Source organism: Phalacrocorax aristotelis, chromosome 3 (assembly GCF_949628215.1).
Source record: "Phalacrocorax aristotelis chromosome 3, bGulAri2.1, whole genome shotgun sequence".
Lineage (NCBI taxonomy): Eukaryota > Metazoa > Chordata > Aves > Suliformes > Phalacrocoracidae > Phalacrocorax > Phalacrocorax aristotelis.
In genome coordinates this window covers 59708693-59734116 of record NC_134278.1, presented here as the reverse complement: position 1 = coordinate 59734116, position 25424 = coordinate 59708693, and the positions used below count along the sequence as shown (strand labels likewise).

General features: G+C 43.5%; 2 protein-coding genes across 8 annotated transcripts in view; one reads left to right on the top strand and one right to left on the bottom strand.

The window, feature by feature from the left end:
* The window catches only part of ECHDC1 (ethylmalonyl-CoA decarboxylase 1), a 42745-nt gene extending 31247 nt beyond the window's left edge, over nucleotides 1-11498 (top strand). For all 3 annotated transcript variants that reach the window (XM_075087585.1, XM_075087584.1, XM_075087583.1), the window contains exon 7: nucleotides 7276-11498. In XM_075087585.1, coding sequence (XP_074943686.1) covers nucleotides 7276-7681 — 406 coding nt within the window. In that variant the 3' untranslated portion in view covers nucleotides 7682-11498. The remainder of the gene's footprint in view (nucleotides 1-7275) is intronic.
* Nucleotides 11499-12601: 1103 nt separating this feature from the next.
* Nucleotides 12602-23737, bottom strand: RNF146 (ring finger protein 146). 5 transcript variants are annotated; one of them, XM_075087580.1, is made up of 4 exons: nucleotides 23577-23697; nucleotides 18031-18187; nucleotides 14856-14986; nucleotides 12602-14371 (listed from the first exon to the last, which is right to left on the bottom strand). In XM_075087580.1, exon 4 carries the CDS (start codon nucleotides 14368-14370, stop codon nucleotides 13312-13314), a length of 1059 nt encoding a protein of 352 aa, XP_074943681.1. In that variant the 5' UTR covers nucleotide 14371; nucleotides 14856-14986; nucleotides 18031-18187; nucleotides 23577-23697; the 3' UTR covers nucleotides 12602-13311. The 5 variants fall into 5 exon arrangements, with proteins under 5 accessions (XP_074943681.1, XP_074943680.1, XP_074943679.1 ...); XM_075087579.1 differs by lacking the exon at nucleotides 14856-14986 and having other exon boundaries at nucleotides 23577-23737; XM_075087578.1 differs by lacking the exons at nucleotides 14856-14986; nucleotides 23577-23697 and adding an exon at nucleotides 22827-23255.
* Nucleotides 23738-25424: the final 1687 nt, after the last annotated feature.

Here is a 25424-nt window from a genome sequence, read left to right as displayed (position 1 = left end):
AATTAATCAAGTGAGATTGAAAGATAAGTGAAATTGTGACTAACTCTTCTCAGGATGAATCCACTTGTTAATACTTTCAGAGAAGTAGGGGGTTTCTTTGGTGATAGAGGGTGTAGTGAGATAGCTGGATTTCAAAAAATCTTTAGCTGTTTTGTCTAGATAATCCCTTTACAGAGTACCTAGGTAATTATTTGATGGTGTAGTGATAGACTGACAAGGCACTGCACTGGATAGGCAGAGACAGATTAATTAGTCCCAACTTGCTTTTTGAAGGAGACTTTCTTATTCTTGAGGGTCTAATTCTAACAGCATCTGTCACGAAAATTGAAGTAGGGACTGGAGACTGCTCATCAGCAGCATTGCTGACTAGCTAAATTATTTTAGTGTAGCACTGCATATTTCTTCTGCAGAATATTCTTCCCACAGTACTTTGCTGCTTCAAAATTCATTTTTATGATTGCAAAAATGACTAGTTAATGCAGTTGGCTTTTAAGGTCATTTTCTGTAATAACCTTGGAAGGCTTGTTGGAATATTGAGCAAGGCTAGAACTAGGGCTTTTTAATTAAAAATAAACCCCTGTACACTCTGCAATTAAATACCGATGAAAGTATTCATAGCCTTTCCAGTAAGGTTTATGGCCCTAAGAATATTTTGAGAGACTAAATACTTATACAAGACAAGTTGTCACTATTAGAACACAATGTTGTAATGTAATTATCAGTATTTAGGTTTCCAGGTTAGGTCTCCACAGACACAGAATGCAGCCTTAACTTTAGTCAGTACTCTCAATTTCAGGCTTTCTGTGGCTTTGTGAAGATGTCAATGCAGTGGTTCATATTCAGGCCTTGTTTTCAAGGCTATACTCAGAAATTACTTTTGCTGTTAGAAGATTCTAGAGGAGGTAGGGATGAGTTCTGCAGCAAATTGCCAAGGAGCATTCGTATATGAGGCCTCAAGAATTTGTATTGTAGTGCTAAAGAAGTTCTGTATCGTCTTACACGTGCATTAACGTCTGTCCATGCGTGGTGGGGAGGATAGGTTTTAGATGTATTAAATGGGAATGTACATGGTCTCTGGTGTATCTTTTTGACTCTTAAGATTTGGAATGCAGATATCAGAGGTGGATTGAGCACCAGGTACATGTTAAAACTTGCAGGGCCACCTGCCATGCTAAAGCAAATGGGCAGAAGGCAGCTAGTCTGGAGGTTTCCAAACCGCAGTATGTGCTACATGAACTGTTCAAGACAGTGTGCGGTTGTAGCAGTGCTTGACTACTTGTGCAATGGTCCTTGTGCAAGCTTCAGGCTAACAGCACCTGGAGTTCCAGCTGAGCTCCGTACAGTCCAGCTTGCAGGGCTGCTACTTGCCAGGGCAAGATCCCTTGGTGCCCCTGCCTGAGCCAAGGAACTGAAGCTCCAGAATTGGCTGTCTGGATTTGCAGCGAAGGGGCTGGAGTCATCAGAGGAGACCACCAGGACTTGGGTATTTGGGCAGGGCAGGTGCTCCCAGCATGTGCTGCAGCCACTGATCATACATTTGCTCAACCCTTTTGTGGCTGTAGGAAGGGCTTTATCTTCACATGCTTGCATATCCTCAGGCACAGATGGACCCTGATTTTCATATGCCATGATGGACAGTACAGGAGATACCAGCTATTAGATCCTGTCGTTGTACTGAACTCTAGATGCCTATGGCAATGCTTTTGCCTCCAATGAAAGATTCAAGGTGACTTCTCTCTTTTATGGAAATGCTTTTGCATCCAGCTACCCACTTCTACCTCATCTGAACAGTTACTGTGTTTCAGCTGTTCACTTTAAAGCCTTTTTCCTTTTTCCCCTGCAAAGCCAGAGATGTAGTATGCTGCCTGGAAGATTATTACTTGATTTATGTGGTGCACTGGACCAATGTGAAATAAAGGACTCCTGTTTAATCACAAATCAGGGCTTTTGTTGTACAGATAAAGGAAGAGGTAGTTAAGTTCTTACTCTGATGCTATAAATTCAACAATCACAACTCTCCCTTGTTTTGTTTTAGCTTACTGTAACACCCTAGTTGACTAAAAACATCCCAGCTGCTGCATGTGTTCAGCGGTGCTTTGTGTGTAAGAGCAGCACTTTTCTTTGTGGTGGGTTTTGCATGCATCAGCAAGAGGAGAAGGGAGATCAGATTACAGATATTACCTGTGTAACTCTGTACCTGCTGCCTGAGTCACAGTCACTTGCTGCAAGAGCTCACCACCAATACTGGGATCTCCTGTGCCCCTTGGGATGCCAAAGTGGTGTAAAGAAGATGGAGTGAGACTATGAGGTGCAACATGCAGGTGAACTGATGGGGTAGGGGGCTGTGTTTTCAGTGTTAGGAAGGTGCAGTAGGAGAACAGGGAAGAAGTGGACAACGGACTCCGGTTTTCTTGCCCACTTAAGGTCCAGCATGCATCTGAGAGCTGCTGCTGTGGTGGATGGTCCTGGAAGCACTTGCCAAGCAAAGTTACAAAATCCTAAACTAGTTATGCCTGAGCTTTTGTCACTTGCGAGCAAGGTCATCAGATTTTCATGCCCACCTGGCAAAACAAGTTCCATTTGCATGAACACCATCCACAGATAATGTCATGCCTGACCTCTAACAAATTCTTGAACTTGCTCTCCTTGGTAGCGTGTATTTTAAAAAGCTGTTTTGGCCACACGTCAGCATAGCATGGCTGTTACTTAATTTAACAAGAGCTAATTAAGCTGATATAATTTTGATGAGTGTATTAGAAAAGCATACATGTTGGGGAAAGTGTATGACTTTGTTCTTTTGTTGTTTGCTGGTTAAAACAAATGTTTGGTCCATAATAGCCTTCTCTGTGTTACCATTTTCCTGGTGGTTTTCTTTTTTTTCCTCTAATGCGTCTCTCTTCCTGTGATTAAGAGTGTTGCGTGTGTGGTTTGGATGATTGGTTGAAAGCCTTTGATATCAATACTGTATTCTTTCTGTCTTCGCTGAGTAATGACAGTCAGCCAAAAGGCATGTGTGGCTGACCATGACCATTGCCTTTCATGTGTCTAGATGTCTTGTATCTATGTTTTGCAAAAATGTCTGGTTGTATTTGAAATTTTCTTATTTCCATTTCAATAACTTTTGCTCTACAGCACATTAAAATTATGGATGTCTTTTGACTGTATCCCAAGGCCTTTGACTCTGTTTTTTGGAGAATTTTCCACATTGCGTCGGTTTAGTCACCTTGAGGATAGTGGTACCAAAATTTATAGAAGTTAGTAGATTTGGAAGTTCTTCCTGTGACCCAAGGCATAAGCTTTGCTTGTTACTTATGTTGACCGGTGGTTTGAGAGCAGGAGGCCAAAGTATTTGTATGGGAGATAAAAGTAATCTCCTGCAGTATCAGCTTCCCTCTCTCAGTATAACCATAGCTGAGAACCAGGTGCTGCAGCACTGCATGGTGCCAGCTGCCTCCCTCCATGGTGTGCCAGTCTCACGCCAGCTAAAAGGAGAATATTGGAAGTCAGGAGCTGTGTCCTTATGTGACACTGGGAGTCAGACAAGGATGAGAACAAAATCCAGGTTGCTGACAACACGTTTAACTTTTTAGACATCCCTTTTTTTTCGTCATGGGTTTCAGAAGCATAGTGGTAGGAGCTTTTAAAATGCATAAACCAGAGGATGGTATTTGTCCATCCCTAGTAAATTTCATTAGTGCCTTTGCCTTGTCAGAATGCTGAATATAATTCAAACCCTAAAGAAATGGTGAGGTAAAGGCCGGCACAAACCTTAATGTAATCTTAATTCTGTCCAAGGAACTGATTATACAGTTCAGTAACAGGAGTACTATAAAAAGCAGGTATGAAAAACTGAGAAAATACATTTTTGTTTGCGTTTTCAGATTTTGTTGTATATGCTCCAGCTTCAAGTAGCTGGGAAATACTTAGCAAAGGAAACCATAGCTGTTAGCTCACAGCAAGTGCCGCCTTTGAGGAAGCAAGTGGTCCTGTTTAGGGGTGTGATTTGTTAGGTAGCATTGTTAATGGTGAACAAGGTTTTTTCTCACATGCCTTGCCGGTGATGTGGTGTGATGTGACAGTTGGTAGTTTGTGGGTGCAATGAGATGTCACAGAGTGAAGGAATCCTTCGATCAAACGTGGAGGGTTTGTAACGTTTAGCACATCTGAGAACATTTTAAATTGTACAGCAGGAACATTTGCTGTAGCTCTTGTTTGCTTTAGATGACTAACCCAAAATTGGATGTGGCCCATGGTGGCTGTGCTTTCTTCCTAGGGGTGTTGTAGTGCTTGTAACATGGAAATAAAATGTTCTTATAGGAGGTTTGAGCTGCACTTTGGCGTTTATATTACTTTAACCTCTTATTTCAAATTTAAGTTCTGAGGGTTTTCCTACCCTTCACATTTCTGAAGGATGTATCTCTGCTTGTAAGGTCTTCAGTTACTTTGTTACATTAATTACATTTAATAAATATTTTTTTCAGTATTGTAATGCAACAGATTTTCTTCTTTTTTTTCAGACAGGGAAGGCATGTGTCCAGGACCCTAGTGGTATGACCTTCCCCTGGGATACAGGCGACCCAGATTTTAATTCTCTTTACCTGGAAGACAAGAACAGGCGTACTGAGTCAAATCAGCGTTCACTTCGGATTCATCTACTATTCTAAGGCAGGGCTAGGACTAGGTGAATAAGGTGTAAACAGCTCAGGAATAAGATGGTACTTCTGTCTTTTCAGCTTTTTGATGTCTGCCTCTGTGTTTAGTAATGCTTGGTGTACTTCCCTTACATAAATTAATCTAATGGGAAATCAGATCTGCCATGTCTCAGAGGGTAGACTCAATTACTTTCATAAAATAAAAAGGGAAGTATTTATGCAAGGGGGCAGCTGGTGATGGTCAGAGGCTGATCCCAGGCTAGCCTGGCAGTGGCATACACCTCTTCAGACCTGAGCTCAGGTTTCCATTGCTTCCTTGAGCATGGGGACTCCAAGTGAGTGGTATACCTAACAGAAAGTGGGGTGGGTCATTTCTCTAAGAAAGGGTGTGACTTCAGGAGAGGATTCACATTTGAAAAGGCTGAAAAACCATAGATATCTTTCTTAAGCCTGAAGGCAGTCCAAGACTGCCTTTACACCTTCTACTGACCACCACTTAGCTCGATATTCTCTGTGGAGCTTGTTCAAAGGAGCATTGTAGGGAGAGGTGAATCACAGTGAGATCCTGGAAGTTCCAGCCTCACAATCTCTCTGTGGATTTAGTTGTCCATTGTTCATTTTCCTTACATCATGTCTGGTTCCATTTTCTCAAAGGGAGGTGAAGACTGTGCGGGGTAACACAGCCTTTCCCACATACTGAATGTTTTCAGCTTTCTTCTTGTTGGTGCTGAAGGATCAGCTGTGCTTCTAGTGTAAAATCTGACTTCCCATGCAGGCTTCAGAGTGCATTGACCCAGCTTCCAAGATGAGTCCATACGCTGCCCACAGGACGTTCACAGAAATGCCTGTCCTTAAGGCCTGAAGCCAGGTGCCTGGGACAGTCTCAGATTCAACAAACACATTGTCTTACTGACCTGCAGTGGCTGTCTTATGAGACTGCCTACAGATCGTCTAGCATCAGATGCCTAGCTGCGTATGACCACTTCTTTTTTTAATGCTTCACATCGCTCAGCACAGCTAGAATTAAACCCTTAATAATGTTTTCATTATTGCTTTCCCAGTGGGACACTGGGTGTCAGCAAATTGCAAAATTAGCTGAGCCAGTGAAGGAGTGTTGGAATACTTGCAGAATCTTCCTTGTGGAGAGGAGAGACCTGAGCTCCCTGGGATTTGCTGGGTTTGGGAAGCACTTGATAATGTTAGCTAAAAGCCTTTCCTCCCCTGCAATACTCGGCGCTCTTCCTTTTGTCACACAACCTTCTTCCACTATCTCTACAAAAAGCCTTTCATGCAATCTGGCATGTCAGCTGTTGCCTTTGTGCATTGTGTTGGGTCTGGGATAAAGCGTAAGCTCTTCAGCCCTGGTGCTTTATAGTATGGCATGAATGCTGATGGTGCTCTGGTTAAGGAAAAAGCAACTAAGCAAAATTACAATTAACAATAATTAAGAAGATTTGGGAACTAGGAGTTCCTAGAAGTAGTTGCATTTTTAAAGGTTTTCTTTTTTTTCCCCTCTTAAAGCTGTTCACCTTGATACTTTCATTATGGAAAACTGCATTGTTAGGAAACAGACTTGTGTGTAGATCTCAGTATTACATGATTTATCTTCAGAAAGCCCATTAGTGGTTGAAGTAGAAGCTAATTACTTCACAAGTATAATTTACATCCCTTGCCTCACAAGCAGCAGCAAACTACCACACTGCAGAGCATCATCTTAAGGAGCAAGTACTGGTTTCCTTCTATACGTCTTTTTCTATACATTTCTATTTCTAGAGGCTTTTCCATTAACCTAATGTGTGTCAGTGTGAACAATCCGCGGAGACAGTACAATCCGCTGCAGCAGGGCTCCTCCAGGGAGATAGCTTAATCAGCCCTAGGGTGAGTTTTTAAATAGGGGAGGTGACAGACTGTAGAAAAGAAGAAAAGGTGTGAAATCTTTGAAAAGAGGAATGTGACTCTACCTTCTGGAGGGGACCAACTCTATTACACACTATAAGGCATAAATAGAAAGCAATTCTATTATACATTGCGAGCCATAAGTAGAGCATCCATCCTGACTTCCCTTGCTGTAGTGAGCAGTTAGAAATCAAAGTCACATGGACACTCTAAAGTACAGAACAAAGAAGACCTCAACTACACTATAATGAAGCACTGGGGTGCTGACAGAACTGCCCCAGCACAGATCTGTACTAAGACCACAATCCATCCTCTTGAGAAATAAGTTTTGTGCACAAGTTTGCTTGGGTTTTATCCCAAACCCTGTTGTTTCAGGCATGAACTAGTGAGGCAACGTTGGCCCTGTAAGTGTAACATGCCCTCTGTCTCTGCAGTTGTGTTTTCAAACACTTTTTCGAACTGACTACAGGTATCAGTGTGGGTGCTAAGCATCTTTACTTGTGGCAGCCTACGTATCTCATTTTGAGAAGGGCCAAAAGCTGCAGTTGAGGCACCGGGTGATGTGAAAATTAAGGTAACTCCCGCTCCGGCTGTAATCGGCATGCTGTCCAGTTGTAGCAGCCTTTGGAAGCAGAGGGGAGGAGAAAGTAGAAAATTGAGTGTGGGTGAGCTGAACATGGAAGTCAATGCATGGATTGACCGCTGTGTGTTTGTTCTTCGTTGACAGGTTAATGACGCCTGGAAGTGAAATTCGATTTGTCCATAAGCACATGGGTCTGGTGCCGGGCTGGGGAGGAGCTGCCCGGCTGGTGCGGCTCGTCGGCAGCAGGGCTGCCCTCCGGCTGCTGAGCGGGGCTACGGGGGTGGACCCCGAGAGGGCTTTGCGCCTTGGCCTTTCAGAGGAGACCCTGTCATCTTCAGATGAAACCAGAGCGTTAGAAGAAGCCCGAGCCTGGCTGAGTCAGTACACAGAGGGTCCGGCCAGCGTGATTCGCGCTGTGAAAATGGTGGTGACAGCGGGAAGAGAGCTACCAGTGGAAGATGCCCTAAGGACAGAGAAGGACATTTTTGGAACTGTATGGGGTGGGCCTGCCAATTTGCAGGCATTGGTTAGAAGACCAAAACATAAATGACAGCGAATGCATAAGAAATGTTCTTGACTTTTTTGCAAACAAAGCTTTCAGTAAAGCAGGCATTAAACTGAATTATTTAAGGACTTGCTTATTTAAACTGGCATTAACATTCCTGTCATTCACGTCAGGCAGACATATTTGGTGTGCAACCACAGAGAAATCCCCAGCAGATTCTTTACTGTCCTAATCACCCACCAAATGGAGATTAGTGAAATTAGTATGTAAAGGTAAATACTGTGCTGAGAATAGAACTATAATTCTTTTGGAATGAGGCTGAAGATTACTTTCCTTGGAGTTAATTTTGCTTTTCTAACTGTAATGGAAATGAATTGCTTGAAAGATATGAGGTTTGTTTGTTTGCAGAACAGGTACATCTAAAGCTGCAAAATACAAGTTCCCCAACATAAGACCTGTGTCTTTAAGCAGCTTTGAAAGGCTGATAGTTTTTATTTTTTTCATCTTCAGCCAGTTTCTTGTATAATTGCTGAGAAAAGTATCCAAGGATAATGCTGTTTTAATGGTGATTTTTACAGGAGCAACTCTTAACTCATTGAGGAGCTTATTGCCCTCATTCACTGACACTGATTCAGGTCTTTAAATGCATTTAGGTGTCTTCTCACTGCTTGAGGAATCAACTACCTACATACACATCTGTACATTCCCATAGCTTGGGTCTGTGCTGCTGAGCACATGCAAAGCTGCTGACCTGATTCTTTATACAGAATCTAGTTGAAATCTTGGAAGGCCATGATGTATCACACCTCCAAAATGGGATGTCCTTGACTGACTGGGTTGTCCAAGTACTTCAGCATTCTGGGAAGACTTGTGTATAGATCCATCTATGCCTTACTTCAGTTGTTTTAGGGGTAGGGCATATTTGGGCTGACCAGAACTCGGACTCCACTTCATGCTGGTGCCTGTGCAAGTCATTAGATAACTCAGTGGGGAGGGTTTTCCCTTTAGAAATTAGAAGCTGAGAGCCCCTCCATTGGCAGATGATTCTTAAAATGAAACATCTGTGAAAGCAAAAGCACGCAGACATATTCATGACTGAGAGTTTTCTGTACTGTTGGTTAGGGTGCACTTGTCTCTAAATCCAGTAGGGGCTGAGATCTGAGCCCAGGACCCAGGTACACCAGGGGAGCATGTTAAGGAGGAAACTTCGAGCTACATGCCACTGACGTGCATTCTCACTCTGACCAGGCATAACTAACTCTACATACACGGAACAACCTCCCTTTGGAAAGGGAGGCAATTCCTTGGATGGAAATATGTGTTACAATTTCTGCAGCATGGCAGGGTTCCTGAGGTTTAGACAGCAAGGTAATTGTACATACGTTTGAGGATCTTGGGACAGATCAATGATGGGAATTAGGCCTGGATTGCTTGTTAAGATTCTGCAGCTTTCACGCAGGTGCTGTGCTCTGCTGGGCATGTTTTACTTTATGGCTTTCACAGCAGGGAGTGTGTATAGCCTGAAGCAACCAAAAGAAGGGGATGTGTTTTGAGCTGGCACCTCAGGGAGGATAAGGAACTTGCTCTGCCCTGTTGATCCTACCTGGTTGCTTTCACACCTGAAGCTGCTGCTGAACAAAGATTTCAAATCTCTCTTCCCCAAAAATAAAGTTCAATTTCTACTTCCAGGTCAGAGAAGAGACAAGAATGGAAACAAGGGGAGTGATCTGGTTTGTCCCTCTTTCACCCCACCCTGCCTTTTTATCCAATAGCTTGGTTATTAGGCCCTGCTGCAGCTGGATTCTCTCCTATGCTCTAAAGGACTTCAAACCCATGACTTCTGAAGTGCAGATGTTTTAATATAGTCAGGCAGTACTTGACTGTTTAGAATGAGACTGTTCTGCTTTTCGTGAAGTTCCTCAAGACTTGTGAGGGATTCCAGACTGCCAACATCACTGAGCTTTCAGAGCATGCTCCAGTCCATACTCATCCAACTTTTTGAAGCAATAGCACATCACATTGTCATGAGTCAAAAAAAAATTGTGCTTTAAAGGGCAACTGGTTATTTCTTTGCGAGTAACAAAAATAAAGTTGCCATTGCTAATACTGCGATTATGTTTTTAAAATGGGTGTGAAAATTCCTTAGAACCCGAGCAAGATCCTTGAATAACTATTTTTTTCTCTATTTTTCAGGTGCCAGGCTGTAGGGCTCATTAGTGCACATGGTGATATAAATTTGAAAGGGAGGAGATTGTAGCAGAAAAGCAGAATCTGTTTTACTCACACGTTTTGAACTAGACCTGTGCTGCCAGTAAGTGAAATTCAGTGTGTACGCCTGTTGGGGACCTCTTTCCATTTTGATTTGTAGACAATGAGCTTACTTCTCATTTCAGCAAACACGTTTCCCCAGCCATCCTCTCCAAACGTTGGCTTTCAAGAACAGGACAAATAATTAACTAGTACCGAGTAAGACATTTTCAGAAAAGGTTACAGAAACTCATTTTGTCCTCTGGTCTGTTGGAATCACAAATATACCAAACATAGCTACAGGAGATTCTGAAGATAATGACAAGTGTTTGTTTTGATCAAGGATTTTGTGAACAGGCTACTAGCATATTCTCTGGTTTCTTTTCTGTTTTAAAAGCAGGTACAGCCCTTTGTATGCAAACCAGCCTAACTAAATTACCGTGAGTGCCTGCACGAGATGAAATGGAGTCCTATTTTAGCAATTTCAAATCTAGATGCCTTATTTCATAGAATACTAGCTTATCATCTTAAAGTGAAATACCTGTTACCAGCAGCTGATAAGCATTTGTATTTTCTTTACAATTACTGAAGACTACAAGATTCATCTCTGTTTTTGTTCCCCTTCAGAAATGGCCTAAAAACAAACAAGCACTAAATGCACAAAATAAATTAGAAACCTCAAAATTGATACTCCCAGACTCCTAATTAAATGACATGCTAGCTTTATTTCCTAGGGTCTAGTTTGCCAGCTCCCTCCTCAGCAAACTAGGTTTCCTATTACATTGTGAAATGCCTGTCTTCTTCCCTTGCGTCTGTGTAATGCAAGAGCCTGAGTGCTTAATAGGGGTGTGGATTCCGCACCAAGCGTTTAAGGTTGGATACTGGAGATCACTTTTAGAAGTACAGATACTTTATCATATTTGCTGCTGACAGAAATATAGTTACCAAATGGGCACTGTAGGTAAGTCAGGCGTTCTTGCTGAATGCCTGGTTCGCTATGTGATTTTTTTTAACTGTGACATAGGATTCCTGTGTCTGTGGTTACCTGTTCTCCTGGAACTGAAGAAATGCGGTAGATTTTATAGTATTTTAATTTCCTTTTTTACTTTCCATTCTGCTCCACTGTGCATTTCTTTAGCTATGCTGTACAAGTTGAAAATCACTTAATGTATGGAGTTACAGAAAAACATATAATGCAGCGTGGCAGTGGCTTAGCTAAAAGTGACAGAAAACACATTGCCTACTGAAGGTAATGGTTTAAATATAAGACAGGAGTTACGCTTACTGCTTTTTCCTAGCTTGATCTGGGGAGTGCATTTGCCACTTTGATGATTAGCTATTAAGCTCTCACCAGCCTTACTTTAACTAATTTTAGTACTTCACAGCTGCTGTCAGCCAGCAGGAGCCAAAAGCAGCATCATGGGTGTTTGGCTGAACAGAGGTCTGCCTCTCTACTTTGGTCAAGAACCCCTGAGGATAATCACTGATGAAATTATTGGTAGGCTGGGCTGAAAATCGTGAAACTAAGTATGTAGCAAGTCACATTCTTCTATTTTGTTTATTGCTTTCTCCAACAGTACGTACCCTCATATGAAATAAAATGTGCGCACATTGCAGAAGCGTTCTTACTGAAGGTTTTTGCAGAACAAAGGCAGACTTTGATTACAGCCACTGTGTGCTAACTCGAAACAGTGAAATAAGACAGCTAGCAACTAACCAAGAAGAAAAGAACAGTTCATTCTCTTTCCTTCTGAAGTCCATGTTACTGGCTTATTTCCCTGCAGAACTGGAAGACAATTGTAAAAATCTGTGATCAAGAGCATCTGTTCCTAGCTGAGAAAGGAGAAATTCCATCGTAGTCTCTTCTGCACTGTCCCTTGTTCACTGACCCACTGATCTCATCTGTGGGCAGAGGAAATAAACTGGAGGGCTGGCACAGCTTTGCCAAAGGTTAGACACATCAGCCATCATTACAGTAACAACACTTCAGAGGTTCAAATCTACCATTTTTTAAATCACCCTTTCAAACAGTTGGTTGTCTACAGCAATTTTTATCTGAAGATGGGTAGCACCTGTGTCTGAGCTACTGTTCCTTCTATTCAGTGACATGTACCAAGAATCAGAGCTTAATATGCTTTGTTTTAAAGATTGAGTCCAGAATCAACTAAAGCTGTTTCTCAATTTGAAAAAATGTAAAACAACCATCACAGACAAGACAAGCCGTGCTTTTCAAGATCTGACTTCTAACCCTCTCTAATACACAGAATTCAGTTTGTGGAAATGCATTTCCTAGATAGTTAATACAAGCACCAAAGTACCTTTTCTTCCACTAGCTTTGCTACAAAGGACAGATAAACAGCAACATAGTCCTTAACATCTGTGTTCTTTGTTACAGGCTCGAGTTTGCTCTTTTATTTCTGCTGTTAAAATATGGCTGTGTGTGGCACTTAAGTCTGCCATAACGGTGAAGCAAGTTGACCAGCTCTTCAGAAGAGAAGTGACTGTTAAGCCTGTGTGAGCATTAAGCCTGCAACTCACGATTTTTCAGTAACACATACTCCTACAGTGTTGCGTTGGAGAGAGAGTCGGTCAGGGGTGCAAGAACTTCAAGATACCACTCAGTGCCAGTCCTCCCTTTTGGCAAACACAGGAAACTGGTTTATGATAGTTTTCTTCAAAGTTCCTCCAGTGAAGTTCAATTAACCTGGAGACCATATCTAAGATTGTTACTGATAAAATGTAGTTTTATTAAATTATAAATTCCGTAACAAAAACGAGACAGATCAAAAAGACCTCAAAAACAAAACTACAAGGACTAGATGGCAAAGCCAGTGAAAATGCCATGAAGAGTGTATAGGTATGAATTTGCAACAAAAATTAACAGCATTTTTACATTTCCACTGAAGGAAGGTAAATGATTGCTCGCCTAGTAAAAACACATTTTAACTCCAAACTCACATCTATTTTCTCACATTAAATTAAGCATCCTGCTCACACCCAACATCTTGCCTGCTCCCACATTGCTTTAGTGTTCTTTTCATACATCAATCCATGCAGAAAGTAGTAAGACACTTAATGCAACAGTCAGATAATGAAGACAATTCAAGTTGTACAATAAGATATACATTGGCCAAAAAGGGATTGAGTATCTCCAAGGGGAAAATGCTACAAAATAAACACAAGACATTTTCAAGAAAACTGGGTATTGCTAAGCAGCTTTCAAACCATTAACAGGACAACCCAGTTCCCTACAGTTAAGAGTCTTCCAGCTGAGACATGTTAAGAGACTTAAGTTAAACACGCCAAATCTGTTTCTCCCCTTCACCCCACCCTCCCACCAAACACACTGCTAGGTTTGAGTGCAATGCCAATGTGGACAGAAAATTTACAGATACAGGACTGAGTTTTTAAATCGCATGGCTCTAGATTTAAACTTCAGTGATGGTGCACTGTCCATCTGGCCTTCTAGATCTTACACTTGTGTTTACCACCCCGCCCCCTGCCACTGGTCTATCTGTTCCTGACTGGCTTGCATTTGCACTCAAGTGTCTCTGCTGGACAGAGGACGGGCGTTGCTGAAGGTGGGCAGACACATCCTCACTGTCGCTGCTAGCATCCGATTCGGTCTCCTCAACAGAGGTGTCAGGGGCTGGCACCCGACCAGAAGATGATGACTCATGGTCTTCTTCTCCCTCTCCCCTATGACTCCTTTCAGCCATACTGTCTCCGTTTATTTGCAAGTGGGCAAAAGAGTTCTCTAGAGAATTGCTTGCATCAGGTGATGGCGTTGAAGGACTCATCAGCTGACCATCTAGGGATGGCAGGGCCCTAGCAGAAATGGATGCTAGAGGCTGGACAGCTGCAGCCCCTGGAGTCGGTGTGCTGTCTGCACCATCAGCGGAGCTCTCTCTTGCTAGGTTGACAGTGTTAGCATCACAGTCCAACCTCAGCCCAGCCACTCCCTTCTTTGGTATATCTATTATGTCCCGTTTTATTTTTCTGCGGCGTCCATGCTCATTTCTCCTATACTGAACCATATTTTCAAGATCTGCTACGTATAAAAACCCAGCAATTAGCATTTCAGTGCTCTTTTTACCCTTGGAAAAGGCATCTTCCAGCTCCCTGCTGGTACGTTCATCATACTGCCACCAACCATTTCTACCTTCATAGTACCAAGCATATTCTCCATTGCCTCTGCTTGCCGCTTTGAGTTCTTCTGGTGACAATAAGGTTGGCTTGTCGAGAAAATCCTCTGGAATCTCCTGCCGGCAGAGTGCACATCGTTTCCCAAGCCAAGAAGCTCCCTTCACACACAGATAGCAGAAAACGTGTTTACAAGGCAGACTTACGGGATGGACACATGTTTGCAGACAGATAGCACATTCGGGGACTGTCAGAGAAGGTGCTGCGTTAGCGCACGACTCATTTGTCTTCCTGTTTGTGGGAAGCATGTTGATCGAATGATCTATTTCTCCACAGCCAGCCATCCTGCAGAAGATCAAAGACAGATTTTAATCAGTTTATTGTGTCAACCTAAACTGGCACCTTAGATCACCTCTGACCTCAACATCCACAGAATGAGATGCTTACCTTAAAATAAGGTAAGTTAGTTATGAAGCTCAACTCAAAGAAACTGATAGGTTAATATTCTGTTTGTTTCCTGAGCTGACAGAATAAACCGAGTACTGAAAGACCTTCTTTTGCTAATCACCAATCTTTATCTGTTTAATTTTCAGCACGTTACATGCCAAGTTAGAAAACACAGTTTGGAATTTCCTCTGTTCTTCCTCTGAAATAGTGTGGATTAATGAACCTCCAGTCAGCCAGTTACTTTGGAGCCTCCTCAGGAAATTTAAAGAAGCTATGATTCTTTCCTCAGGAGGTGATCTAGCTGCGAACGTTGAACTTAAAACAATCTCTCTTCACAGTACAGGTTATCATCCATTTGATTAAAGGATTGCCTGAACAGTACCTCAGACCAGGTTTCCACAGTAGAAAACATGCCTGGCAGAGCACCCGGCTGACGTATTCCCCCACTCAGTTGCTTAGCCCCCATGCACCACGGTACACCATCCCTCAGCTGGGCTCAGAACAACCACAGGGCTGCAGAAAGAACCAGATTTGAAAACTGAGGTGGCTTGTTCGAAGGATGCCCTGGATTCCTTCTTCCTTAACATCAAATGAACTCCCTGATATAGCTAAGTGCTTATCAAAAGATAACGTTGCAGCCCAGCGGAAGCAGCAGTATATCACAGAAGACACACAGTCATGATTTGATTGGCTTGTGAAGTCATTGCCTCCACCTTCTCTGGCCATATCTTAATTCTGCCATTAAAGATGATTTTGTAGGCAACTGTAAGAGAGCAGGGAGTGCAAAACTGGCACTTTTGCATTGTGTAGGATTTCAGTAGTTGAAAAATTCTAGCCTAAATATGCAAATGCCTTCTCAACTACATTTTTGCCACAGCAATCTTTCACAGTCTGTTTCATGGTAATTTTCCTTTTATGTTCTTATTTATTAGCAATCAAAACCAAACACCAGAGATCAAATGAGGGAAAAGAATGGGCTTTGGGGGATGGGGCCTAAAAAAGTGCATTTTTTCATTTAAATCCCCAAGGAACTTTGAGGTTGATATTCAGCAAAACAGCCTTTTAGTGAAACTAGTCTTTGTTGTACAAGCAGCTAGGAATAGTTCACGCAAAACTGTCATAGGCACGTGGGTCAAAAGGGACCTTTAGAGGTCACATAGTCCAGCCTCCTGCTCCATGTGGCACTACCACCAATGCTAGATCAGATCAGCCGTTGCTTTGTGTAGCTGAGTTTTTTTTGAAACCTGCAAGGTTTTGAAACCTACCACAGCCTGCTGGGACAACCTTTTCTAGTGTTATACACACTTCTAGCAGAATGTGTTACCTCAAGAGAAAATGCCTAGTATTACTGTAAAAGCCTCCATTGCTTTAAACATCTTATGAATACAGGCTGGGATTAAAAAAAAATTTTTTTCCAGTATCTGTATTTATCTTTACAATACTATATTAAGTGCTCTTTACTTACAAATGTATTTCTGTATGCTGTCTATTCCCTTCTATCACTGTAATTTCCTCTTGAAAGACCAATGCCTTTTTAATCCATCTTTCATCAAATCATTCTTTTAAAAGCTCTACAGCTCAAATATTTTTTCCTGAAGTAGCACATAATTGTATCCACCTATGTTTCAGTTTCATATCTGAATTTCTTCCTCTGAGATTAAGGACAAATCTGCATACTAGTTCTTAAATCAGCATGCCAGACACAAACACAGCATTACCTACCACCTGGTAACTGTCTTTTTACTGCACAGTATACATCTATCTGCAAGATCCATCCTAACAATGTTGTGAAGAAGTTCCTTTCTGGGAACCTCACACTTTTGTCATTTTATTTTCCAGCAGAATTTTACACCAAAACTAGGATTTTATTACAAGAAACTTATTAGAAGGGGTGGGGGGGAAGAAAAGCTATTGAAATATCAGAATACCCATGAATACAACCCAACCAGTATCTCACAACAGAAACGCTGGAAGAGAAATCCATATATTGATTAATTTGTGCTAACCATGGCTGAGGTAAAGGATCTGAATTCTCAAGTACTCCCATAATGAGATATTACTGTGCCAAACGGCACAGCAACAGAGATTTTTACTTCCGTGCTACAGTTTTACAAAAGGCTGCTTCTCCCTGAATATACTTTATATGGTTATCCTTTTCAGACTCAAAGAAAAGATTAAATCAACCTGTAGATACAGGTTGCCTATCATAATTAAGATTTTGGAAGGGAGTAGAATGCAATGCTGTGATTAAAAATGCAATGCATTTTGACAAATCAAATTCTGATACCATGAGATAACCTATTAGTAAACTAAAAGCAGAGCAGAAATTCTCACCTGTTCACTGAAAGCATAAAGATGCTAACATTTGAACTGTGCTCAACAGGTCACATGTCAATTTGAGGGTTCTTTGATTCTTTTTTAGATCAAGACAATAATGCAGGATATGAAAAGAAACGAGTAAATGCCTTATCTTGAACTTCCTATGTGATTTTTAATGACTCAGAGGAAAATGTTATGTGTAAAATGAATACAGCTGGAGGAGTAAACCCTTATCTCTAAGGAAGTGCTACCCAGCAACATAAAACTCCTAAAAGAGAAGCACAACTGCAGTCGCATGTGCTCAGAATGCAGGACAATTATGCACTTGAAGATTCATATCAACTGAACTGATGCTGTCTCACTTTTTGTTTTTAAAGGAAGATCCTAATTAATCCTTTTTTGTTTACCTTTTTAAGTATCAAATCCAGGTCCCAGAGTTTGTTTATAAGCTGGTATGAGGATGTACATGTAGTTTTTTATTGAAGAGGTAATCCTTCAGAAAGGAGGAAACCCATCTAGGACTGCTATTCTGCTACATTATGGCTGTGGAAGCACTTTCATTGCAACTTCATGGTATTAGGAACTAAACAAAACTGACCATAGAATATTTTTCCTGAAAATAAGAATATTATTTTATAACAAGGTTTAATCAAAACAGGCTTCATATTAGAACTGTTACCAAACTGTAAAGCTCTCTTTTTTGGAGGGTTGGGTTCCTTTAAGTCACTTCTGGCAACAGGGAAAGTTACATTATTGAATAGTGAGGCTAAAAATTAATCAAACTCAAGGACAAATTCTAAAAATAATTTTATGCAAAGTATTTAGATCCTCAATTCAGGTATAAATAAGGGAACAATAAGCATCTGAACACTGCATTTTAACACAAATACAGCCTAAAGCCAGCTGAGAAGGAGCTAGTCCGCAATCTTGCCAGATCCCACCTCTCTACTATCCTTTTGTGGTTTTTTTTAACACTAAAACTTATATTTAATTTGTAAGTTTAGGGTGCACAGCCTAGAGTACCTTCATCAACGAACGAAGTATGGAAGAGGTGACGTATAAAACCCTATATGAAAAGACCCCAGGCCTTTACGACTCTAATGGAAGAAAAAGTAAATTCCCACAAAACCACCTCAAAACTAAGTAATTTTTCAAACTCCTGGTCAAATTCTAACTGTGACTAAGCAGGCTGTCAAGAAGCCGACGCACACAAGTCCATTAACAAAACAACAGCTTACTTTTTCTGAATAATTTCTACTGAAGCATGCCACAAGACTAAAATGTCCTCTCTTCAGATGTCTCCTGCTAGGATGGCAGGTCCTCTTTCCCAAGGCTGGCTCATTCCTTACTTGTCCTGCCCAACGGTACACTACAGGGTTTCAGCCTCTCTGCAAACTAAATGAAAAGCAAATAATATCACCATTACAATGTTAAGCAAAGCAAGCAAACATACAATGCCATGGTCCTGTTACAAAAAAGAAATTACTATGCTTTCATTCACCCAATGCAGGCTCTTTGCAATAAAAATTTCATCAGGCGTCTGTTTTATTTTTTGCAATAATCAATTCTGGCCCACAGTTTTGATGTAAATTACTTTGATGTCTGACTTAAGCAAATTATATTTTTCTGAAGTATTATAAAAGGCAATTATCTTTAACTATAATAAGTTAATGGCTCATTTCCATAAAGTGACCATGTACACAAAAGGAGAAAGGAGACCAAAGTTAGGAACATGTTATGTTTATGCGAATTTAATCTCTAATAAATTACTCCTTATATTCAGAGAGTTTAAAAAATCACAATGCCTGCCTAAACCTGTTTATAAAACTATCCATATCATGGCGTTCCAAAAGACTACCTAGGCTTATATCTTGTCTCTTAACAGGGGCTAGTATCAGATGCTTGAGGAGAAAACAGTGCATGCAAACAGCTGATTTCCCCTAGGTCCTCTCCATACTCCAAGCAATCTGTAGCTCAGAGCCTTGCATCTTCTTTATTCAGAGATCACATGCATTCATTTCATGAACGACCCTCAGAACCATTCAGCACTTTTTTCTTTATAAATCTATATATCTATGTCCTCATACTAGTTTTAAACAAACTCTATGACCTTTTGATACTTAACAAGGTAAACAAAAAAAAAGGATTAATTAGGATCCTCCTTTATTTCTTTATGAAGTGCTGAAGGGCTCCAAGGTTAATTCCTGGAATGAACACATGTAGTCTCTGAAAAACAGGACAAGGATGTAACTCAGTCTCCACACCTCTGAGGTTATATACCCTCTCCAGGCTAGCAGGTAAGTCAGTCACAATACACTTTGCGGGTGTCACTGACCAGAATCTGAGCTAAGTCATTTCACAAATGCATAATAATCACTGGAAACCATTAAGCGTCTAATACTTAATAACTCTGGAGTAGGGAAGTAGGAATCTGCAAACTCAGAGAAGGCAGGAGGACCCTCAAGATTTCACTGTCGTATTCTCACACCCTAAACAGGAAGGTCTTAACCTGAAAGAGTTACAGTATTTGGGAATCCTCTGTAAAAAGACTGATGAACCTCAGAGTTACATCTTCCTTCTGGGCTGTAGCTTTCAAGATGATTCTTAAGTATTTTAAACTACAATTTCCAGTTGCTGCAAAACATTACACATAGAAATGATATGAAACAGACCCGGGAACATCACATCTTGTATTTCAATACAGTGCGGTCCTTCATCAAATGATCGAACATTTATCATTAATATCAGAGCGAAACATTCAGATTACTTCACAGTATAAGACACATTACTCAACTATGTTATTTTCTTTATAGCTGAGCTCGATGTAACATTCCGTGCAGCTATTTTTAGAAAGAGCTCCTGAGCAAAAATTAACAAGCTGATCCACGCCTTTGTTTTTCCCCCCTTATCATTCTAGCAGCTTCCCCTTTCTTCACACATCAACCTGAAACCAAGACCTGCAATCGCATTAAAATTTTGGCTCTGCTAATCCACTCAGACAAGATACGATGTTTGCTATGATCAAAGAGACAGTTGCAACAAGCATGATGCTGTGGGTGTGGTGTTCAGTCCTTCATCTTAGGAGCTGGCTTTCTATTACTTCTGTAGGTATCACTTCAAGCCTTTTACCTACTACCTCTTGCAATCCACTGTTAGAGGCAGCACATCATAAAACCAAATGTTATGTGGAGATGGGAGAAAAAGGTTGGGTCAGTTCTGGCAGATTTCTTAGGAAATAAAAATGCATGTACATATTGAAGGTATGTAATTATACCTAGAAGAATCCACTTAAGGCATAATTATAGGATTATGGTAAGGCAACTTTCTAATTGCTGCATAGCTCTTAAAAAGAACGAGCTCACCAACTGACTTCAGGTAACCTCTACATTTCACGGCATCGTTATTTATTTAATAAGCCGGTCTTGAAAATTTTACTGAACGGGACAAAAGATACTTGTGGTTACACACACACCCTTTCCTGGACGATGACTCCTCCTTCACAGTCAAGTGGGTAAGAGCTGTGTTCTATACTTAGCAATTAATTTTATATACTAGAAAAGCATGTAGTATGAGGAGTTACGCTATCTGCGGCAACTTGCAAGCATCCCTTCTGCACACTCACTAAATCCATCCATCCTATCACGCCCGGATTTTGAAACTTTCATTCAAGATGCAACAGATGAAGGACAATCTCACTGATCAGGAGCAGGAATTTAAATTGGGCAACATCCCCTCCCAAACTGAGGCTCAGCCAGCATTTAACTGTGCTCTCTGTCCCTTTGACAGTCTCTCCGGATGCTTGCTGGGAGAAGTCACGTCTACTTCTTCCACACAACTTTAACTTGTTGAAGCGGTGGACTTCCTACCAGACCAATTTCCCAAAAATTATTTCTGGTTTTCCAGAAGAAAGATTTCAAGCTTTTACTAGACCAAGATGAAATGAATTCATTTCTTGTTAGTTCAGTCAACTGTGCCCATTGGATTCCCAGTAAACTATCAGACCAAACACATCGTGTGTGTGTCCGTGTGTGTCCCACTTTTCTACTTCTCTGGAAGAAACAGCATCAATAAAAAACATCTGAGAAACTTACTTATTGAAGAAGCCAACTCCTAAATGTCAATGAAGTGTTACCTATAATCTTAAGTAGTCTTTTCTGTAAGTAAAAGCTTAGCTGTTTAAAAACAAACAAGCATAAACCATTGGTAAAATTGAACTAACACCAGCTTCTAACCAAACCAGCCACAGACTATTATTTGAGCCCTACTTCAAACGACGGATGATCTTAAAAATTCTGCAACTCTGTACAGATTACTCTGAAGTAGCTGTCTCAAATCCATCATTTCCCACCACCACCACCACCACCTGATTGAAAACTCAACAGCTACAGCATTACTTCAAAGGAGTAAACGCTTGTCTGTAATTAAGTACTTGGATTTTTCCATCAAGCTCCCTAACTTGTAATTCAATTATCGGGGGGAGGGGGGGAAGAAGAACCCCAGATTTCTACCCTTCCCTACAAGTCACCACAAGCCAAACACTGTGGGAAGAAAGGAGAGTGATTTTTTCCTATTTAAAAAACAGCCACCTTCCACCTATCTGAAGCCCTGCTACCGTCAATATAGTATCAGCTCAAGGTACTGAGCTCATCGGGTATTTTTTTTAAACTGTCCCTGGGTACTAGATAGCACAACAGATAAATAACCTCACTGTTTCCTGTTCTTACCTACTTTTCTGTGTCTGTTTCTTAAACTTAGAATATCTTCAGGAACCACTGATTGTGATGAGACTTCAAGTTGCCTGTCATTCCTTATCCTTCGCTATTACACGTTAATAAAAACAAAAAAAACAACCCTTATATGTACATTTGGAGCTGAATCAAAGAAGAATAGTGGAGTGCAGAACAGTCATCCATTTCAGTATTGAACGGCTACTTATTCAAAAGGAGGTGGTTCAATGCTACAATTGGAGTATTGCATTTGAATTTTGAGCATATATCCTATTTCCATTTATTTAGCAGAGCAAAACGTTAGTTTCTCACTCAAATAAAACGATACGGTGTGGAAAACAAAGCAGAAACAGGTTCATCTGATGTAATCAATGCTCCAGAAACAGGAAGTAAGTACAGGAACATCTCTTCATATACACAGGCTTGATTAACAGGCACAAAAGAGGGGGGGGGGGGGGGGGGAGGGAGATCAATTTCAACAAAAAGAATTTTCCCCCTCCAATTCCAGGAGTCCACGTTCAATAGCCCTTAAAAAGACTGCAATTCCAGCTCCCTAAATAAATCACAATTCAATTACATCTAAATTGAAGCGGTGTATTTTGAAGGAAACAAGAACAGAACTCTTTCTGTCGCTCAGTACAGATTCTGCATTACAGCAATTCAAACAATTGGTACTTTGATTCACTTGGAAAGAAACCACAGTATTAACCACACAGGACTATAAAGCAAGTTCTCACAAACACTCAATAGTTAAGATTTACTCAAAGTGCCCAGATCAATATTCAGATTTCACTGTGTCGTCAATACTAGTACAAACTGTAATTTTTAGCAGCACATTTTTAGAGACACTTCAAGGGCTATTTTTAAGTAGCCCACTGTCGGCAGGCAGCAGCTAACGAAGAAGCGGGACTGTATTTGTCGCATCACAAATCTGACAAAAGCAAAGCGTTTTAAAGCTCCGCTCCCTGCTCCTCCTCGTAATCATTCACTGGGCACTCGCACACTACACCACCCGTAACAAAACCCACGGTACTTCTAGTTCCTATCGCAGAAAAGTTACACCGAGATTTAAAAACCCCACGCTTTTGTTTGGTTCCGACTTCTCCACCGTGCTGGTCACCTTGTTTGCATGACAAAATCGTATTAACTAAATATTTTGTAACAATTTTTCAGCGGTGGCGACACGTACTGCACCAACAGCCGGACCTATTTTCACGACCCACTTTAGCATTCCGAAGGGACGCAACCCGCGCCGCGGGCCGAGACCATCACGCACAAAGACACAAAAGCGCTTCCATTAAACCCACCGGTTACTTCTTTTTACGTGCTTCGCGCCGTGCTCCCCCGCGGCGGCTTGGCCGGCGGCCGTTCCCGGCTCGCGCAGCTCGTCACGGCCACCGACGCCAGCGACGGCGATGACACGCTGAGAGGCGGGTGACAAGAGGCAGCACGGAGCTGCTCCCGCCGCCGCCGCCGCCGCGCACCGGCCTGGTGCGGGGGTTCCGCCACGCGTGACGCCGCCGCAGCCGACGCTCCTGACCTATTTTACAACCCAACGAAACGAACCCGGGAGCCGGGCGGGCGGCGGCGGGACGCCGCCTCCCCCCGAGCCAAAGCCCGGCCCCGAAGCGCCAGCGGGTGAACGGCCCCGGCCCGGCGGGGGCCTGCAGGACGGACCGGCCGCCACCGACGCCTCCCAGGGCCTTCCCGGCGGGGCGGCAGGAACGGCTGCCAGCGCCCGGCGCCGCCGCGGCCCCGGCACGTGACGCGGCGGGGCGGGGCGGGTGATCCCCCGCACCCACCCCCGGCCAAAACAATAACGGGCACGGCTCCCCGCCGGGGTGGCCGCCCCTCAGCGCGGCCGGGGCACCGCGGCAGGCCCGCACCGCACAGCGCCGAGCTGTCCCGCACCGCCCGCCGGCCTTTTGTTCAGGGCCTCGGCGCCCGCCCGCTCCCCGCCGCGGGCAGCAGCGCCGCCGCCGGCCCCGGGACAGGGGGCGCTGCTGGACCCGCCGTTGGCGGCCGCCCCCTCCCGCCCCGCCCGGTCAGGCACTCACCCGCCGGGCTGGCCGGCTCGCGCCGCTCAGCCCGCCGCCGCCGTCACCTGCCGCTTCCTCCGGCCCCGCCGCCGGGACAGCGGGACGCGCCGACGTCACGCGCGGGACGGGGGAACGGGGGTGGGGGGCGCCGAACGCGCCACCGTGACGCCGCGGAGGGGGAGGGGCAGCGGGAGGGGGTGGGTGAGTTTACCCAGCGGGGTGACGCCACTGCGTGACACCGCCTCGCCTCGCCCCGCCCCACCCCCGCGGCGGCGCCATGGCGGCGGGGCCTGCGCCGGCCGCCTGCTCCCGGCCCCGCGGCGAGGGGGCGGCGCCCCGGGGGCCGCGGCCCCTTCGGGCGCCCCGCGGTGAGGCCAAGGGGTGCGTGGGAGCGCCGGGAGGGCCCTGCCATGCGGCTGAGGCCGCCGGTAGGCCCGGCCCGGCCTGCCCTACCCGAGTAGAAGCCCGCTCCGTGGCAGGGCGAGGGTCTGGAAGTGGTGGCAGCCTCCGTGTATTTATTTCCGTCAGCTTCACCCCAAAAGTGGGCAGGCGTCCTCCTTTGGGCTTCGTCATTAAGTGTCGCGGCACGGGTGACCCAGGCTGGTGACAGCACAGGGGAAGAACAAACCAGCGCAGCTCATGCTCGACTCACCCGAAGGCGGGTGGCGGTCGCGCCCGTCCCCGGGGATGAGGCCGGGGAGCAGGTGCTGCGGGGGCGCGGGGGGCCGCTGGCCCTGCCAGGGGCTCTGCCCTGCAGCCGGTTTGCCGGGAAGCGTCGGCCGCTTGGCGGTCTGGCAAGGCCGCAGCCTCAGTTTCACCAGGGCAGTGACTTGTGTCGCTGCACGCTCTCCAGCCGTGCTGGGGCTGCTGCAGGAGACTCTTCGGCTGCGCCGAAGCTTGAGCTACTCCTTTTGAGAGGGGGTACAGGTGTTGTCTGCTGTTGTCAGAAACAATTGAAAGGTCTGCCATATTCTTGATTAAACCTGGGTGTGGAACAATAATCCATGCATCTTTTATGCCAGAATGATATTCATTTAGACGGGGGATGTGGGCTGTGTGTCCAGGTACTCACTGCACACAAGTGGAAAACTGTCTAGCCAAGGTCTTGATAGACCTAGAGGTACTGTTGGGTGCACTTTTTGGTGTTTTAACACCCAGAAATCACAAGCATCAAGGAACAGAAAAGATCAAAAATCTAAGAATACTAAATTCTAAATATAGTTAGGAAAAATAAAACAAATGCGTTTGGTTAAACCATGGAGTTTTTCTAAAGGCTAGAAGAGCCTACCCATAATTAGCACTGGTTTTAACAAATTTGACATGATTGCGTCCAAGGACAAACATCTACATGGCAACTGTACTGCTGTTTAAAGAGGTCTGTGTGAGGCAGAGTCAAAGAACAGAGTGGAGAAAAGGAAGGGTCCCGTACCCACAGTGTGTGTTCAGCAACAATAGGCTTAATCTACTGAATCAGACCTTGATCCTGTGGAAGTTACTGAGGCCAAATGCCTGTTGGTTTCGGTTAGGATCTGACCTAAAAAAGCAGAGAGCAGGCCTGGGCTCTTAAGGGATCTAAAGAGTTCAAGCAAAGCTACTCAAAATGCATGCAGCTTTGTGAGAGCAGCGGCACCTTGGTGAAAAAGAGGTCTGTGGCTCTGTTGTGATAGGTTTGTGACTGTTTGCTGCAGCTGCAGGTCAACTGAGGAAATGCACTAGTGAATGCAAGTTTTTATTTTATGCTCCATGAGTTACAGAGCAAGCATGGCAGTTAAAGGGAATGTCAGATACCGCCAAAGCTAGCAACCAAAGAATTAGACGCAATGCATCTTACTGGACTAAAGAAATAAGGTATCTAGCTGAATAGAT

Excerpts from the sequence above, each read along its gene's own strand:
- RNF146 (XM_075087579.1), bottom strand. The coding sequence starts at position 14,370 with ATGGCTGGCTGTGGAGAAATAGATCATTCGATCAACATGCTTCCCACA.